This window comes from Perognathus longimembris, chromosome 19, assembly GCF_023159225.1.
Source record: "Perognathus longimembris pacificus isolate PPM17 chromosome 19, ASM2315922v1, whole genome shotgun sequence".
Classification (NCBI taxonomy): Eukaryota; Metazoa; Chordata; class Mammalia; order Rodentia; family Heteromyidae; genus Perognathus; species Perognathus longimembris.
The window spans coordinates 5,187,579-5,205,715 of record NC_063179.1 but is presented as its reverse complement, the minus strand read 5'-3'; the positions used below and the strand labels follow the sequence as shown (position 1 = coordinate 5,205,715).

The window sequence follows — 18,137 nt, the reverse complement described above, 5'->3', positions numbered from 1 at the left end:
CCAAAAAGAAGAGAAAAGAAAAGAAAGAAAAATAATCGAAGATAGAGAAAACTCATCAAAGGAGGAGTCAGGAGAAGAATTAAAACTGGGAGAGAATGAAGGAAGGGGTGACATTGGTTAAAAGGAAATGTACTCTTTACCTGACTTACACAACTGTAAGTCCTCTGTGTATCACCAAATATAAAATTTTAAAAATAAAACTCATACAAGTAGACACATGAAAACTAAAAATCCTACTAGCCAAACAATCACGAACAATGTGTGTTTCTCTGAAAACTCCGTGCTTACCTGTTCAATTACAGTTTTTAGCCACCACTGCGGACCCATCAATGTGATCGCTGCGATGATTTTGGCATGCAGGACTCCCAGTGCCCAGTCCTAGGGTAACAAACAACATTCTCATCTTTATGTGCTTTCACATCAACTCCGCAGAGCGGACTCTCTTACAACTATTGTACTTCTGGTAACCATCTTACAGAAGATCAATACATAAATCTACATTTCCCCACAGTAATTAGAAAAGGTCTGGACACAAATAAGTAGAGAAAGTCTATTAGTAAATCAACTCTAGTTTTATTTCTTCAACCTTTCTTAGTGTACCACCTCCTCCCCTTTTTTAGTCAGTTTTGGGGCCTGAACTGAGAGCCTGTGCACTGCCCCTAGTTAGCATTTCCCTAGCCTCAGGTCCTCAGCTCCTCCCACTAGCCCCCAGATCCACCCATACCTAATGAGCCACTCCTACTCACTACCTAACTACTTCCCCTTTATCCCCAGAGAGAGAAGCTGCCACCTGGATAAGGTGCAGACTCCATGTAGCTCCCTCTCCCGTGGGAACTATGGCCCCACTAATAAACCTCCTTTTGAACCTTCTTCTACCTGTGATTATCTCCGCATGGTCCTCTGCGATGGCCAAGATATATGCTTTCACCCCTGAGCTTTTGTGTTCAAAGCTTACACTCTACCGCTGAGCCACAGCTCTAGCTTCTTTAGTAGTTTATTGGAGATAAGAGTCTCATGGCCTTTCCTGGCCAGGCTGGCTTCAAACCATGATCCTCAAATTTCAGTCTTCTGAGTACCTAGGATTATAGGTGTGAGTCACTGGCACCTGGCTCTCTAAGATATAGCATTCACTAGCTGTGCATGGGTTATACTAGATTTTCAGGTGTGCCTTCCACCTCAGCCTTCTGAGTGCTGGGATCATTGGTGGGCATCAGCACACTAGGTCTTGTGTTTATTATTCATCCTAGCAAGATAGAAGACAGAACACCAGGAATGTCAGGGTTCTCAGCATTAGAAAGGGCTTACTAACTACAGGTTTTCAGCTTGTGTTAGGAATGTATGGAGGCACGGTTTTGTTCTGTATCAGACACTTTAAAATCAAGGAATCTAGGACTGGGTATCTTAATAAGAGTTTCTGTAGAAAAGAGACAGACGAAGGCTAAAACTGAACTAAGCTGGCACCGGAGGATCACACCGGTAATCCTAGCTTGTTAGGAGGCTGAGAGTAGAGGACCATAGCTCAAATCCAGACAGTGCAGGAAAGTCCATGAGACTCTTACCTCCAATAACTAAAACACACACAAGGAAGTTTTGCTGTGTGTGGCTGAGGTAGCCGAGCAGTAGCCTTTAGAGAAAAAGCTGAGGGACAGCATCCAGTCCCTAAGCCCAAGTCCCAACACCAGCACACAAGGACTAGTCATAAAGCCAAAATGCGCAAGATACTTCACTCCAGAATTTAAAAGATTAATACACATTTAAATACTGAATACGCCTAAATAGTGTTATTTTTAACCTTTAATGTGAACAAAAAGGAATTCTGTGACCTTTAACATTTTCTCTTTTTTGTTCTTGTGGTATTCGGGTTTGAAACTCAGAATCTTGAGCTTGCTAAGCCTAAAAACTACCACTGAGCTATGCCCACGTCCTTTATGCTTTAATTTTCATGTAGCGTTTCTCCACTTATGCAAGGGCCTGCCTGGATGGCGATCCTCCTAGTAGCACTTCCCACACAGGTGGATGACAGCATGGGCCACCATGCTCGGCTCTCTACTGGGTGAGATGAGCACCTCATACACTCTTTGCCAACACTGGTCTCACCCATGATCCTCCTAATCTCTATATCCTATGTAGCTACAATTATAGGTGGAAACCAGTACATCCAGTGACCTTTAATTTTTAAAAGCCCACGATTAGCTGGGTGCCCATGGCGCATGCCTGTAATATCATTCAAAGCCAGCCAGGGTGGCAAAGTCCTTTTGACTCTTATCTCCAGTGAACCACCAAAAAGCCAGAGGTAAAGCTGAAGCTCAAGTAGTAGAACACTAGCATTAAGCAAGAGTTCAGAGACAGCATCCAGATACTGAGTGCAAGCCCCAGAACTGGAACAAACTGGGACAGGGACACACAGACACAGACACACACACAAGGGAATCTTTCAAAGATTCCTCAACAATAAAATCACTTGAAATAAGAAATTTTCCTGGTCCCAAATATCTAAATATCTCTAAGATGAGGCAAAGAGATGTACTTACCTGCCATGGATAAAAAAGAGGCGTCTGATCCAAAGGAACCCTCAGGGGAGCAACAATAACCAGCTCAAACAGGAGCCCCAAAAGGAGTGGAACCACTCCAGCCAGCAGTACGGCGACTATTAAAGTCTTCATTATCTATCAGGAAGCAAGAGACCATGTCACTGGAGACTCTCCTTGACTCACACTATTTACTTCCAGGTTTATTTTTCCTGTTAATGTAATGCCTAACAGCTCAACCATATTACTTTTTTGTTGTTGTCATTGCCAGTTCTGGGGCTTGGACTCAGGGCCTGAGCACTGTCCTTGAGTTCTTTTTGCTCAACGCTAGCACTCTACCACTTGAGCCACAGTGCCACTTCTGGTTTTTTCTGTGTATGTGGTACCGAAGAATCAAACCCAGAGCTTTGTGCATGCTAGGCAAGCACTCTACCACTAGGCTGAACTCCTAGCCCCAACTATATTCCTTTTAGGTAATTGACCTCTACTTTATCCCTGTTTCTCCTCCTCCCTCCTGGAAGTACTGGGCCTTGTGGTTTGCTAGGCAGCCGTTCTGCCAGTTGAGCCACAAATCCTACTTATATACATTTTCATGCCATGTCCTTAACTACATGAGTTCAAACAAAAGTGAAAACCTGAAATTACTAGGCACTGTCATTACAAAAGAGACTGTACAGAAGATGCATTTTTCCTGTATGCTATGAGCCAGGTGGCTGTGCTATTTCCTCCCAGTTTTATTCTCAGTACTAGGCTTTTGTCTGCCAAATAAAAAGCAGTGATGGAGCCGGGTGCCAGTGGCTCATGCTTGAAATGCTAACTACTCAAGAGGCTGAGCTCTGAGGACCGCGGTTCCATGCTAGCTTGTGCAGCAAAGTCCACGAGACTAATATCACCAATTAACTACCAGAAACTGGAAATGGAGCAGTGGCTCAAAGTGGTAAAGCAATAGCCTTAAGTGAAAGAGCTCAAGGACAGCGCCCAGGCCTTGAGTTCAATCCCCAGACTAACACACACCAAACACAGGAGCAAGGGAGGGAGGGAGGGACAGACTAAGATAGAGAGGAGAGAGGGAAGGAAGAAAGAAAGAGAAAACAGAGGAGGGGAGAGAGAGAACAGTGATTTGTTTTTTTCTCCTGGCCTAACAGGTTCAATCTATGATCCCTGAGATGGACTGGAAAAGAGCTCTAATTTTATTAATGTAATTAACCAAAATGATCCACCAGACTTCCTTTAGAACAGTTTAGTCCAAGAAAACACACTATGATAAACATGTTCTGTATCTGTCCCGACAGAGTGGCCACATAGCCACATAGGTATTATATTTGGCAGTGCGGCTCTAGAATTTGGACCATGTAGAAAAATGAGAAAAGTGATACAAAATGAATCAGTAACTACAAAATCCTGACAATGGAATCCGTTTTTAAAGTAATCTTGGGCCAGGCAAGGTAGCTCACACCTATAATCGGAGCTACTCGGGAGGAGAGAGATCATAGATGCAGGTCATCCTGGGCAAAAAGTTAGCAAGACCTCATCTCATCCAACAGGCAAGGTGTGATAATGCACATCTGTCATTCCAGATATTTCGGGGATGTGTGTAGGAGGACTGAAGTCCTAGGGCAGGCAAAAACACAAGGCGCTATCAAAAAAAGAAAAGAAAACAAAGCAAAGCAAAGCAAAAAGGGCTGAAGGTGTGGCTCAAGAGTTATAGTGTCTGCCTAGCAAGCAAACCAAGAGGCCCTGAGCTCAAACCCAAGTATAGTCCCAAAAATAGTGGCCGAGGATTCTGATAACCTCTCTTCTTAAGCTAACCTCAGGGAGTATAGCTGTTTCAACAGAAAGCCAAACATGTTCTATGTGGAAGAAACAGTATGTGCTTCATGGTAAATTGTGACAATATATGTTAGACTATCAAATGAAAACCAGATTTAGCTGATTTTACACTTTAAATACAGTGAACAGTCTCAGCTTATCGATTAAACAGCATTTAAACCCCTATGCTCCTTAAATACAACAAATCCCTCTTTACAAAAATGGGTTCTATTAACATTCATTGTACCTAAGTAGAAATATGGTGCGCCAATTGGACTAACACACACTGTATATCTGTACTGAATTATCTCAAGGTACCACATAATTTATACAGTTATTATACACTGTTTGCAATTACTAGAAAAGATCATTCTGTTATGACAAAACCCACCATGAGGGACCATTCTTTAACCTTCTGGAAGATGACTCTGCGGCCCTGGGGCATCCAAGCCACCAGCACCGTCACGGCCCTGATGGTCAGCCAACACACGTAGAGGCCGCAGGCAGCTGTGTACAGCTCGTGGATCTTGGCAGTCCCCGTCCAAAACGACATTAACCAACGGCCAGCAAATACTGAAAAGAGGAAGGCCGACGGATGAGACAGGTGGCTAGGTAAAGAGAGCTAGTATGGGGTATCTAATTAGGGAGGAAACTTTAAGCCTAGCTGAAAAATAACTAAAACAAATGGAAGCCAGGTGAAAGTGGCTCACGCATGTAATCCTAGCTACTCAGGAGTCTCTTGAGCACAAAGCAGCTCGGCGACAGTGCTCTGGCCCTGAGTTCAAGCTCCAGGACTGGCAAAAACAAATTAACAAATAAATAAATGAACAAAACAAATGGGGGAGGGGGAGTCATGGCTCATGTGGGGTGCCTAGGAATGTGGGGTGTCCTAAGATTAAGCCTAAGCATTTAGGGGAAATTAATTCAGGCAAGTGAAACTAAATCACCAAATAAAAGCATGAAGATTTAGTTTCTTTGTTCTGTTAATTTATAAAAAAAAAAAAAATTCAAAAGGTGGGTTCTGGTGGCTCATGCCCAAATCCTAACTATTCAGAAGGCTGACATCTGAGGATCACAGTTCAAAGCCAGCCTGGGCAGGAAAGTCCATGAGACGCTTATCTCCAATTAACCACCAGAAAACTGGAAGTGGAGCTATGGCTCAAGTTGTAGAGTGCTAACCTTGAGCTGAAGAGCTCAGGGACAGCATCCAAGGCCCAGAGTTCAAGTCCCACGACCAAATACAAAAACAAAAAAGTTAACAAAAGTTAACAATAAAAATGCATTGAAAAAAACCAGACTGCAATACAGCCATTCAAAAGGAGTGATTATTGCTTTATTCCCAAACTCAATTCATCAATTTTGTCTTTAGTTTGTTTGACTTTGATCCAGTATGGAGTCCAGTGCTCCAGCATGAGTCAATTAAGATAAGGGATTCTAAATGGATCCTTAACCCATATGCAACTGAACATTAGAGGATAATAAATACTTAAATTTATATTTGATTAAAAAAATCAAATCTTGCAAAACATAACTATAAACTAAAATAATCTAGATGTTAATAGTTGAAAGCGAGGTAAACATACCTGGTAAAGTAAGGCAGATGAGGCTGGCAATCAGTAATGTTATGCACATGAAGACAATCAACAGAAATATCTGCAAGGTAAAATACATGGTTCACATGTTCTCAATGTAGCTAATGACAGTCCTTGAAGAAGCAACACCATTCTCTTATTAAAAACAAACTGTCAGCCATGTAATCAATAGTGGTTCATGCATGTAATCTGAGCTGTTCTGGGGGCTAAGACTTGTGGGTTGCAGTTCGAAGCCAGCCTGGGCAGAAAAAGTCTGTGGGATTTTTATATCCAATTAGCCACCATATAGCAAAACGCAAAGCAGTGATTCAAATGGTAGAGCACCAGTCTTGTGCAAAACAGCTCAGAGACAGCACTGAGGCCCCAAGTTCAAGCCCCAGAACCAGCACAAGGGGAAGCAGAGAAGTAGGGAAGGGCAGGGAAGGAGCGAGGGGAAGGAGGGAGGGAGGAGAGAAGGAAGGAAGGCCACTGTTGCCCACATGGTGGTGCACACTCCTGCAATCCCAATATTCGGAGGCAAAGGCAAGCCACTTTGGGCTCAAATGTAGCAAGATATTATCTTCAAAAACAAAAACACAAAAAACAAAGACTAGGAGAAAGGACAGAAGGAGAAGGAAGAACTGTTTGTATTTGTATTTCTAGGGTTCTTTCTATTTCACATAAAAAGAATTTAAAAAAATAAAGGGTTCTGCTACGTTTCCCAGGGTAGCCTTGGGGCTCTAGGCTCAAGTGATCTTACTGCCTCAGCTTCCTGAGTGTTTGGGATCAAAATACATACCCCACCATACCTGGCAAAAGGGAAATTTTCTTTTAAACATTATCTATAAATTAAGATCAAAAGGAAAATAAATGTCCATTTTCATATCAGCTGATACATTCGTAAGTAACAAACCCTAAACAAAATATTAGAATATTCACCTTTTTATTATTCTTTATTCTTAAAAAGACTATCTACCTTCAAATAATTGTACAAAAGTTATTGTTGTCCAACAAATCAGTTTATAAGGTACAATGCATCTTGAGCAATGTTACCTTTCCATCATTCTCCCCCAGCACTTACCTTTTTAAAATCAAGTATCCACTTAGAATGCTATGCGATGATAAATAACAATATCTAGTTTTCTTATTGTCCATCACAGTAGTCACTAACCATGTGGTTACTGTGAATGAGTAATGGAATTTTTTATTTCATTTCATTTTAAACTACAAATAGCCACATGTAGCTAGCAGCTTCTATACTGATAGTGCAGATAAAAGAATGAAGCTGGATACCTAGCTACTAACGAGATTGAGATGTGTGAAAATGGAGTTCATTCAGGCAGGAAAGTCCATGAGTCTCTTATTCTCCCATTAACCACCAAAACTCTGGAAGTAGAAGCATGGCTCTGGTTAAAGAGTACAGTCATGAGCAAAAGAGCCAAGGAAGAATTCAAGGCACTGAATTTAAGCCCCAGTACTGAGGGAGTGGGGGAGCGTCCATGTGGTCACACAGTGCCCTTCGCATATCAGGGGGAGGAGGGGAGGAAAAGAGGGAGGTAGGGAGGGTGGGAGGGGGAGAGGGAGAGAGAAGCAGGAGGAAGCACAATACAGGACTGACCGGTATACATGATGTTCAAGGCCCTTCACTCTGACTCCTAACTACCCAAGAGCCCCATCTTTCCATGTTCTCCTTGTCTTTCCTCTCCCCTTGCTCTCTAAATATACTTCAATTTGTGGGTGCAAGCTTGCCAAGTCTAATGTGCTTGTTCCTCATATATGCTGCATCATAAAGGTAATAAAATGTGAGCTTTCATCAAGAAGTTTAAGACAGTTATACAACACTAATACCAAAAGCATTATTCTCAGCAAATTGAAGGAAAATAGATGCTGGCTCCGTCTCCACTTACCCTGAGTGGGAAATTTAAAGGCCGGCGGTAAGGCTGAAAGCCGACAGGACCGCCTTGCTGGAGTATGGCTTGGTGGGCTGCATGCAAGCCTTCCCCAACCACAGGAATAGCATTATTTCGAGCATGCTGGTTATTGTTAACTTGTTGATTTGCACTGTTCTCATTTTCTTCCTGGTCACCCAGTAAGTAGGAATGAAGATCCCTGTGCAAAAAATTACATTAATGGAAAGTGTCACTTCAGGTCAGAATAAAAATGACAGACATAAGACTTAGTGTCCTCCTAAAAATTTGGAGTAATATATATGAGAGGAAAGCAAAAAGGCACTTTTACCAACACAAAATACTGTCTCTCAAAGAACATTAAGAATAAGAGCACCAAGACCAGCGCAACAGAGGTGGTGGCGGGAGGATGGGGAGGATTCAATATGCGTGGGTGGTGGCAAGTTCGGAGGAGGAGCTCCTGGGAATCGTGCTGGTTTCAATGGGAGGGGCAATATGCCACAGTGCGGGGTGGTGGTGGGTGGCATTGGCTATCCAGACCCTCGTGGCCCACTGGTGCTTCCTGGCTGAGGAGGCTCAAAGACAATTCTCAAAGAGGCTTGCAATGGAGGTGGAATGCCCATCAGGCTTTTGGAGGACGAGGAAGCAATCATGTTACAAAAATCAATCTGAGGACCACAACCTGTGGCCAGCCAGGGCAATTCTGGGGTCAGAGGGTCTGGGGTCAGCATTGTCACCAAGGACATTCAGTATTGAATCCCAAATAAATCAAACTCAGTCACAGTTCTCAAAAGCCCTGACAAGAAGTTGACTGTTTTCTTTAGTAAGTTAACTTTTGAAATATTCCACAAGAGGAAGTGCCCGCAGGTTTCCTTTTTAGAAGCTTTGTGGGTGGATTTGTAATGGCAGTTTTAAAGTGAATCCTAAGAGAATCTCAGCACTGGGCACAATGCGAAAATGCACCAGTATTTCAGGGTTCTACATTTTATCTGTAAAATGTGACCTTTTTAAAAAACCACTATAAAAGTAAAATGTTATCTTGGCCCAGTACCCTTCATATTGTTCCTAGTAGCTTCTTGGCTGACATGATATGAAGGCTTTTCACTAAGCCTTTTTGAATGAGGTGCTGCCTTTTATTTATTTATTTATTTTTAATTTTTTAGTTTTTGCCAGTCCTGGGCCTTGGATTCAGGGCCTGAGCACTGTCCCTGGCTTCTTTTTGCTGAAGGCTAGCACTCTGCCTCTTGAGCCACAGCACCAATTCTGGCCATTTTCTATATTGATGGTATTTGGGAATCGAACCCAGGGCTTCATGTATATGAGGCAAGCACTCTTGCCACTAGGCCATATTCCCAACCCAGGCGCTGCCTTTTAATGGGCTTGAAATTTTGAACCTGTCAAATGGACTGAAACTTCTGAAACCATGTACAAAAATAAATCTCTCCTTCTTTAATTTCTCTTACAGGTATTTGACACAATGACATAGGTCTATATAATTCATACTCATTTGAAAATGTGTATTTGTTCATTTTTCTAATAGTATCTTTTCTAAATCCATATTATTCTGTATCTTATACAACAACTAAGAAGTTGGCAGTTTAACTATCAGGTATAACTTACTCTTACTACAATTGTTCATGCTACATTTTTATAAACTAAAATCATGTTTATTTGGAGCATGGAACCTTTGAGTGTACGTGGGACATTTTAGGAATAAAGTGATATTTCTGAGCATGAAAAAAAAAGTAAAATGTTGCCTTGTGCTGGGTGCCTTCTCACACACAGTAACAGGAGTCCTTGTCACAAGATAACAAAAATGTTAGCAACCAGATTCATGGAAGGACTAGTGGTCCTCATCAATTTTGTAGGACTTTACAATGCTCATATTACACTCTATCCTCTCTCCAGTTGGCTGGGTAGTAGGCAGGAGGGTAAGCTAAATGGTAAATTCTGACAAAAACTGGGCAGGCCTTTTCTGTTTAAATAACAATGCAATTGGTATAATTGGGAATGAAAGTGAAAACTAGAACCCAGGTGGAGGAGATGGGAGTGTATTGTAGAAGGGCTGTTAAACAATGTAAAACTGGGTTGCAACTTGTAAAGGTTAAATACCACAATTTTTTCCATTTGTTCTGCATTTTGATTCTGAAACAAAGCTGGCTCTGCCTATTGTTTATTAGAAAATGTGCTATACATTTTAAAAAAGTACTTAGCTTTTTTAACATTTACTAAAGGTAGAAAATGTGCATGGCCTCAATGTTGATGCCTGCTTCAAACTAAAACTTCCTGAATTAACATTTGTCAATTTGTAGAATATCCTACAAATGCAATCTATTTTGTGTTTTCTTCAGCCAATATCTGGGAAGAAATCAACAGCTTGAAAAGAAAAGGTACAACATATAAGATACTCTTTGTTAAGGATTCTTAGAAGTGAAAAAACAAAACAACAAACCCTTTTTCTGTTTCTTCTTTCTGGATAACTAGTATGTCTATTACACATGGCTCAACTAAACTCTCCAAGGTACAAGTCAATTAAGACACAAATGAGAGTCCACGTTCAGCCAGATGCTGGTGGCTCACACCTGTCATCCTAGCTTCTCAGGAGGCTTAGATCTGAGGATCGTGGTTCAAAGTCCGCCTTGGCAGGAAAGTATGTGAGACTCTTCTCTCCAGTTAACCACAAGAAAACCAGAAATGGAGCTGTGGCTCAAAGTTGTTAAATGCTAGCCTTCAACAAGAAAGCTCAGGCCCTGAGTTCGATCCCTGAGTTTGAGACAGAGACAGAGACAGAGAGACAGAGACAGACAGACATGTTCAAATAAACACAGTCAATTCCATGTTAAGAAATCTGTAAGAGGCCAAATCTATTCTGAAAAATATCAATAAGAAAGTTCTAGGACTGGAGGGCATGTGGCAGAATTTCTGACTAGCAAGTTCACAGACTTGAGTTCAAACCCCAATAAAGCATTGTCACGGGTGGGGGGGATGCGCAGGGAACCTGAGTAAAAGGTAAACTGGGGTTTTTGTGGGGGGTTTTCTTGTTGTTTTTGTTTTAAGTACCAGAGTTCTTAACTCAAGACCTCACACTCACTCAGTTTGCTAGGCTGACTTCACCATTGGAGTCACCTCTAGCCCTACTTATTGCTGATTACTTTGAAGATGAGTCTTAGGAATAGTCGCCCCTTGCTAATTCCCCTTTTTGGATAATGACATGAAAGAATCTGGAGTAACAAACCTCCAAATGGCAAAGGATCATGCATACAATACAAATCAGAAAATTTAAAAATAGCTTATATAAGTATTATATACATCAGCAGATATTACTGAACTGATTCTTATTAAAACTAATTTTTAGTTTGAGTGGACCCATGGAAAATATATTTTTCAGAAAGGTTGTCATGGGGCTGGGGATATGGCCTAGTGGCAAGAGTGCCTGCCTCATATACATGAAGCCCTGGGTTCGATTCCCCAGCACCACATATACAGAAAATGGCCAGAGTGGCGCTGTGGCTCAAGTGGTAGAGTGCTAGCCTTGAGCAAAAAGAAGCCAGGGACAGTGCTCAGGCCCTGAGTCCAAGGCCCAGGACTGGCAAAAAAAAAAAGGTTGTCATAGTGTCGTAGTATACTCCTGTAATCCTAACATGAGCTAAGCAGGAGCTGGGACAATCACAAATTCAAAGCCAGCTTGGACTACAGAGTACTCTGAAGACCAATTTGGGCAATTTAGTAAGACCGTGTCTCAAAAAAAAATATTAAAATGGTGCTGGAAATGTAGTACTTGCACAGCATGCATGTTCTGGCTTCAAACCCCAGTACCAGAGAGAAAGGAAGGTGGGAGGAAGAACACAAGTGGCATCCAAGGCCAGGGAGCTGGCTGCCCATACTCACAGCAAGTATCCAGCGGTAACCGTCCATGCTCGCACAAGGCCCTTCAGCCACTGCCTTGTGTGTCCCTGCTCCAGTAACGCTGGCAAGACAACCTGAAGCAGAAGCAGCTCAAGGGATAGTTCGCTCACTGGAGCATCACTAAGACAATTATAAAAAAACCATGACTCGATGTGAATTATGTTTTCCATTAGAACTGTAACACTCCAAATATTTAATGAGATTTTTTTTTAAAGTCAAATGCACTCGGTGTCTCATTACATCTTCCATTCTCTCTCCAACTCACTAAGGCTTTCCCCACAAATTCCACTCAATCTGTTCCTGGTAAGAGTTGCCAATGAACTCTATGTTGTTACATCCATGCTCAAGTTTGGCACTCACTTTGTTGTACTAGTAGTATACTAATAAATACATATACTATATGTATCTATTAAGCTTGCCCTCTGGGTAAATATGAATATTTAACACAAAAAAGATTTTCCATTGGCAAACCTTACCACCTGTTTTCTTAGTTGGTATGTATTATACACAGAAGTTCCATCCTAACAGCTACACATAACATACTTTGATCATATTCACACTCTATTAACTACTATTCCCTCCTTTACTCCTATTCTTAATCCATAATCAAGTGTGTACCTTTGATTTCATTCCTTATGGCGTGCTTTTCAAAATAAAAATGATGCTATTAATATACTCCCATTAAGTGGTAAAACACTCCAATGCTGAACACACTATATGCAGAAAAATGTCTTCTGAAAAACATAACTAGCAAACTAATGTTCGTGTGATCTACAAGATATAATTGTGAGATGATTTCTAAAATGTGTAAGAAATGTATTAGATATTTGCTGTAATCTGAGTATTAAATCCCAACCAATGCTAAGTAATGAAAGCTATTCTAAGTTTTTAAAACTTAGTTGTAGGGATGCAGGCACAGTTGCCAAACACACGTGAACCCCTGGAACCACAAAAAATGAAAACAAAACTCACCTGTAGAGCATGACATTGTAGGGAAGAAAATTAGGCAGTAGGCTTTTAATTATACGTATGGGAAGCCAAAGCATCAGGAGTACGATGGAGCCAAAGACAATCTGCAGTTAGAAAGGACACAACCCCACTGTAAGAGCCTGTCATTCTCATGAAGAAAAGCAGGCTTTAGAACTTATGCAATCAACTCCCAGACCGTCTCACTCAACACTGGAGTGATCTTCCCTTGTACAAGAAATCCTTGGGTCACAGTGTGTAAAACTGTAGGCCGATGACGGCTGCTCCCCTCAATGCAAGAGTCTGCCCCGCTCTCTAGTCGCAAGAACTAAGACAGGAATCACAAGGGTAATCAATGAACAGTGTGCAAGGAGGGAGCTACATACTTACAGTAGAAGAGTACAACTCATTACAACTAAATAAATTACCTGTAACCACGGAAGACATGACCTATACTAAAGGCTATAAACGTTTCCAAAAGGGCTAAGGAGGCAGTTAGAGGCAGAGCATCTGCTTAGCACACATGAGGGTTCAGTTTCCAGCATTGACATCAAACCAATCATTAAGTTTACAAAAAAAAGCAAGACTGCCTTTCGAATTGCACTTTGGAAAAACTTAAGATTTAACCAGAAATTCTTTCTTCCAGTTGGGATAGAGTTTTTAGAGTCTGTTAATAGGTTTATTTTTTATTGATTTTTCCCCCTTTGTCCCCTTTGCTTTTCTGAGACAAAGTCTTGCTATATTTAACCCAGTCTGGTTTCCAATTCACATTCCTCCTGACTCTGCTTCCCAAGCACTGAGAATATAGGCATGTACCACCACACGACCTATTACCACCACACAACCTATTAATAGTTTAATTTAGAAACAGTAATAGCTACTGCAAATTAAATGTAGTACACAGACATCTGTAATTTGGCAAATTCATAAACTGACATTTTGGCTTTATTAAATTGTATTTATTCTTAAGAAAGTAAACAATAAAACAACTACTGAACAAATGAACCCTCCAGGAGTTTAGGTAATCTAAAGATTTACTCACCACTGACAAAATAAATCTTCGGAGATGTCTATAAATAGGTAAGTGGATCATTTCCTGTACTGGGTTAAAATCTGGATCATTCAAATTCCTTAGAAACCATAAAACACCAGGTCGAAGTACCTGCAAATATATTTTGTTATAAATATTCAGTAATATCTTCAGGCTTTACAGGAGATACAATACTGGAAATACTCCCACAATCTGGCACCGAGCTTGATGGGTATTTTAAATACTAATCTGCTTTCTCCATCTTCAAATCATTAAGAAACACACTCTGAAAAAGGCATTAGTAAAGGTACCCATGACAAGACTAGAATCATAATGGACCCTTACATTGCAATTACCTATTAGAAAATCCTTCCACAGGTTCAATTCTGTAAGTCCTTATCCTTTGAGAGTATTTCAAGTATTGTATCTCCCTTAATCTTAGCACACAAACTTAATAATTTACATTAGAGAATGAGTATGATAGGTACCAGGATAAAGTACTTTGTTTTCTCAATCTAATCACCTTTAAAACTTTTACCTCAACAACTTATTTTTTGGTGCCAGTCATTGTGCTTGAACTCAAGAGCCTGGGTACTGTCCCTGAGCTTTATCTGCTCAAGGCTAATGCCCTACCACTAGCCACAGCCATATTTCTAGCTTTTTGTTAGTTAATTGGAGATTAGGGTCTCACAAACTTTTCTGCCTGGGCTGGCTTTGAATGGCAATACTCAAATCTCAGCCTCCTTAGTAGCTAGGTTTACAGACAGGAGCCACAGGTGCCCAGCTTACACAAATATCTGAAAACAGTTTAAGTCCCTGCTGGACTTACCTCTCTCAGTAACAGTATGAAGGAGGCGAAGTAGAATACATACACCATCCCAACAAGCCAATGAAGAAACATTGTAGTCCCTGGAGCTGACTGAAAACTCAGTTCTCGATCTTTCAGCGTAGCATCAAACATTTCCTAAGGCAAAATTGAACACGTAAGATTCATACTCCCTTACATTTGCCAAAGCATTATTTCTACCTTCCAAGAACTAAAGAATCTATCTACACAAAGTACAGCTCTCTTACTGCCATTTAAATATATAGCACACTTTAATTTTTCAACATAAAGATTAATATACCAATTGGCATACAACAGCTTAACACTGGTTTTTTTTTGTTTAAAAAAGCTTTTTTGGTAGTAGTAGGGTTTGAACTCAGGGCTTCAGGCTTGTTAAGCAGGCACTCTACCACTTAGCCATGCCTTCAGCAGAAAGAGAGCAAAATGAGTAAGAAAAGTGTCCAATGGTTATTAAAATGGCTCCTATCAAAATATCCTCACACTAGATATATGCACAAAATTTAAAAATATCAAGTACAGAAGAATTAGCCACTTAAGATTTTACAGTGATAGGTTTAAAAAAATAAGCAAACTATCAAATATTTACTTTCCTTTAAAATACAAGCATTCTACATATTTCCTCTTTTGAAACTTTGAAATTATGAAATCATTAAATAATAAACTCACCAAAGAACAGATATCCAGCCACCAGCCACAAATGAGAGGAAACACTCCAATTTCTACCACCACTAACAAAGAGACCTTAAGCAAAAATAAAGGTCATTAATATCATCCAATGAGAAAGAATCCATTTCCAGTTTTAACTTAGAAATTACCTTAACAACAATATAGCAGACTCCTAGCAAGCGACGAGATCTATGAAATTTCACAAGCGTTGCCAAACCCTGCAGCATCTAGTCAAGGAAAAAGTGACCGTCCAAGTATACAAGGAAGCAGGAAACAATTTAGACCACACTTAATAAGTTCCAAGGATCAGAATTCATTTTCTGCACATTTTGTACACACACAATCTTTCACAAAGACTTCAACTTTTACTAAAAGAACAAGGTGAAAGAAAACAGCTTTGTTATTATTTCACATAAATATTACTGTATTTGCAAGGTGGCTCATTAAAGGATACATGACAAATTATCAGTGTTATTGCTAAGAGTATATATCCAACAATGGTTGTGATTAAGCCTTCAAAATGAGATGCTTGAACCTGCAGATGAAACATAAAGAGATATAATTTAGCTTTACTACATGGCTTACACTCTAGTCACTGTATTAATGTAGATGGCAAAAAGTGAGCTTTCTTAGCAGTATTTAGCTAGAAAATACCTATGAAGTCCCCTTTGGGCCAGGCACTGGTGGCTCACACCTGAAATCCTAGCTACTCAGAAAGCTGAGATCTGAGTGTTGCATTTCAAAGCCAGCCCAAGCAGGAAAGTCCCTGAGACTCTTATCACCAATTAATCAACAGAAAACAAGACATGGTGCTATGGCTCTAAGTGGTAGAGCACTAGCTTTGAGAAGAGCTCAGGGTCATTGCCCGAGCCCGAAGTTCAAGCCCCATGACCAGCAAAAAATAAATAAAACCCCTTTGGACTGCCAAATGTTACTAAAGGATGAAGAAATATTATAGAATAATACTTAATCCAAGAACTGAAAATAGTAAAAAGTAAAATTTGACAAACCAAAACAACAACAAAAAATCCCCACTGGATTTTAACTTGTGCTGCTAACTCACTAGGAGGAAGATTTGCTAAAGGCTAAACACTAAAGCAATAGCATACTGTCCAATATGGCCACTCACCTGATAATAGCCTGGTTACCACCCTATTTCCTATCCTTAAAAGTAATTGCCACACTCTTAAAATGACTTAGAATAGTTTAGAGAATGACAAATACTTCCCCTGTATACCTTTTTGTTCCACATTCTCAATAAGTAAAAGGCAACAGTTTTGTACAGTCAAACTTACCAAAACACTCATATGAACCTTTCAGGTTCTTGAATGAAATTCCTATAACCTCAGTGAACACAAGATCCAAGTCAGGTCTAAGACCCCTAAAATAAACAGTAATCTAAGGAAATATTTTTCTACTTTAGAAATTAAGGATGGAAAACGTAATCAAATTCTTTAGAAAACAAGATAGCCTATTATTATTCTGTTATTCTATTCCCTTTTACAAATTGATCAGTATATTACTACTTCTCTAAATCCATTATGGGTCCCCTGAGGCAAGGAGAGAGAGGAACACGTGAGTTCACACACCGGGCAGAAGAGCAGTCCACCCCACAGGAACACAATGCATTATGGGGTAGCACATCACATACCTGTTAGCTAGCAGCAGCAAATGCCGCCTTTCTTAAAAGAAAAGAAAAAGAACCAAACAATAATAGGCTGGCAATTCCTCTGCATAGAGTAGACTGAGAAATAAAGTAACTCTTCAGAATATTACTAGCTCAGAAAATACTGTTTGAGGATAACTAATGAAGGTAAGCTTGTAAAAGTATTATACTCACATGTTCTTCAAATCCCAAACCAACAAGAGAGAAGTGACCAATATGATAAGGGCAAAATGCTAAAGGAAGGAAAAGACTCTGTAAGTCCAATAATCAAAGCAGTAAGTACCTATTACAGTTTGTTCACAACACATGAATGGTGCCCAATAACTGATGAATGATAGAGAAAAAACTATGATACACATATACATACACAATAGAAATATTAGTCATAAGGAAAAAATTATGTTATTTGTAGGCAAGGAGAAGGAGCTGAGATCATGTTGGACAAGACAAACCAAACTCTAAGAGCCAATTATTTGATATATTTAATTGGGCTACTTTACTTAGTAAGCTGCAGTTAAGTGTTATAGGTAAACTATAGGCAAGTGGATAAAAATAATTTTCCCTCTATATGAAATTCCAATTTGGCAATTTAAGTACAAGTTTTCATTTTTCATTAAACAGTGCAGAAAACTCAATGTCCATAATGTTACATGTAGAAAAAATAAATTTATATAACCATCCCCTCTTGAGAAATATTTCACCAAATTTTCATTCATTTATAGACTCTAGACTTCATATACACATATACATAAGACCTTTTATACTATTTTCCTCAAGCTTTCTGGACATATTTTACTTTTTTAATTAAATATAATTATTTAAAATTACAGTGAAAGTAATTTAACAGCATAGTAGATTAGTAAGAAAGAAGACTTCACCATTGGGTCAAAAAGTCAGAGTGAATCTACTAGAGATTTGGTCTGTACACCTCCACTGTATACTCCCTAATATTCCTAAATTGTAACAAACACTTCTAACAAGACTGATAGAAAACCAAACTCCTATTATAATACATAAGATGTAAAAGCATAAACACAACTTACCAAAAACAAGAATGAACAGTGTATTTAAAGATACCACCCAGAAGACATGTTCCTAAAGGAAGAGAATAAGGCAAAGTCCATTCACATTTGATATTTAATTGGACTACCTTATTTATTTAGCTATAGCTAAGTGTTAAAAATAATTTTCCCTCTACATTAAATTTCAATTTGGCAATTGAGGTAGTAGTACACTTTTCA

The 18,137-nt window shown here is 39.7% G+C and overlaps 1 protein-coding gene across 2 annotated transcripts in view; it reads right to left on the bottom strand.

Moving 5' to 3' along the window:
- The window catches only part of Marchf6 (membrane associated ring-CH-type finger 6), a 58,080-nt gene that overhangs the window by 10,987 nt on the left and 28,956 nt on the right, over positions 1-18,137 (bottom strand). The window contains exons 10-23 of one of the 2 annotated variants that reach the window (XM_048368038.1): positions 17,940-17,991; positions 17,071-17,129; positions 15,685-15,765; positions 15,380-15,448; positions 15,231-15,305; positions 14,547-14,681; positions 13,730-13,849; positions 12,694-12,794; positions 11,704-11,841; positions 7,816-8,017; positions 5,921-5,990; positions 4,729-4,910; positions 2,532-2,666; positions 289-378 (exon numbers count right to left, since the gene is read on the bottom strand). In XM_048368038.1, coding sequence (XP_048223995.1) covers positions 289-378; positions 2,532-2,666; positions 4,729-4,910; positions 5,921-5,990; positions 7,816-8,017; positions 11,704-11,841; positions 12,694-12,794; positions 13,730-13,849; positions 14,547-14,681; positions 15,231-15,305; positions 15,380-15,448; positions 15,685-15,765; positions 17,071-17,129; positions 17,940-17,991 — 1,509 coding nt within the window. Of the gene's footprint in view, positions 1-268; positions 379-2,531; positions 2,667-4,728; positions 4,911-5,920; positions 5,991-7,815; positions 8,018-11,703; positions 11,842-12,693; positions 12,795-13,729; positions 13,850-14,546; positions 14,682-15,230; positions 15,306-15,379; positions 15,449-15,684; positions 15,766-17,070; positions 17,130-17,939; positions 17,992-18,137 lie in introns of both variants that reach the window. The other variant, XM_048368040.1, reaches the window with a different exon arrangement.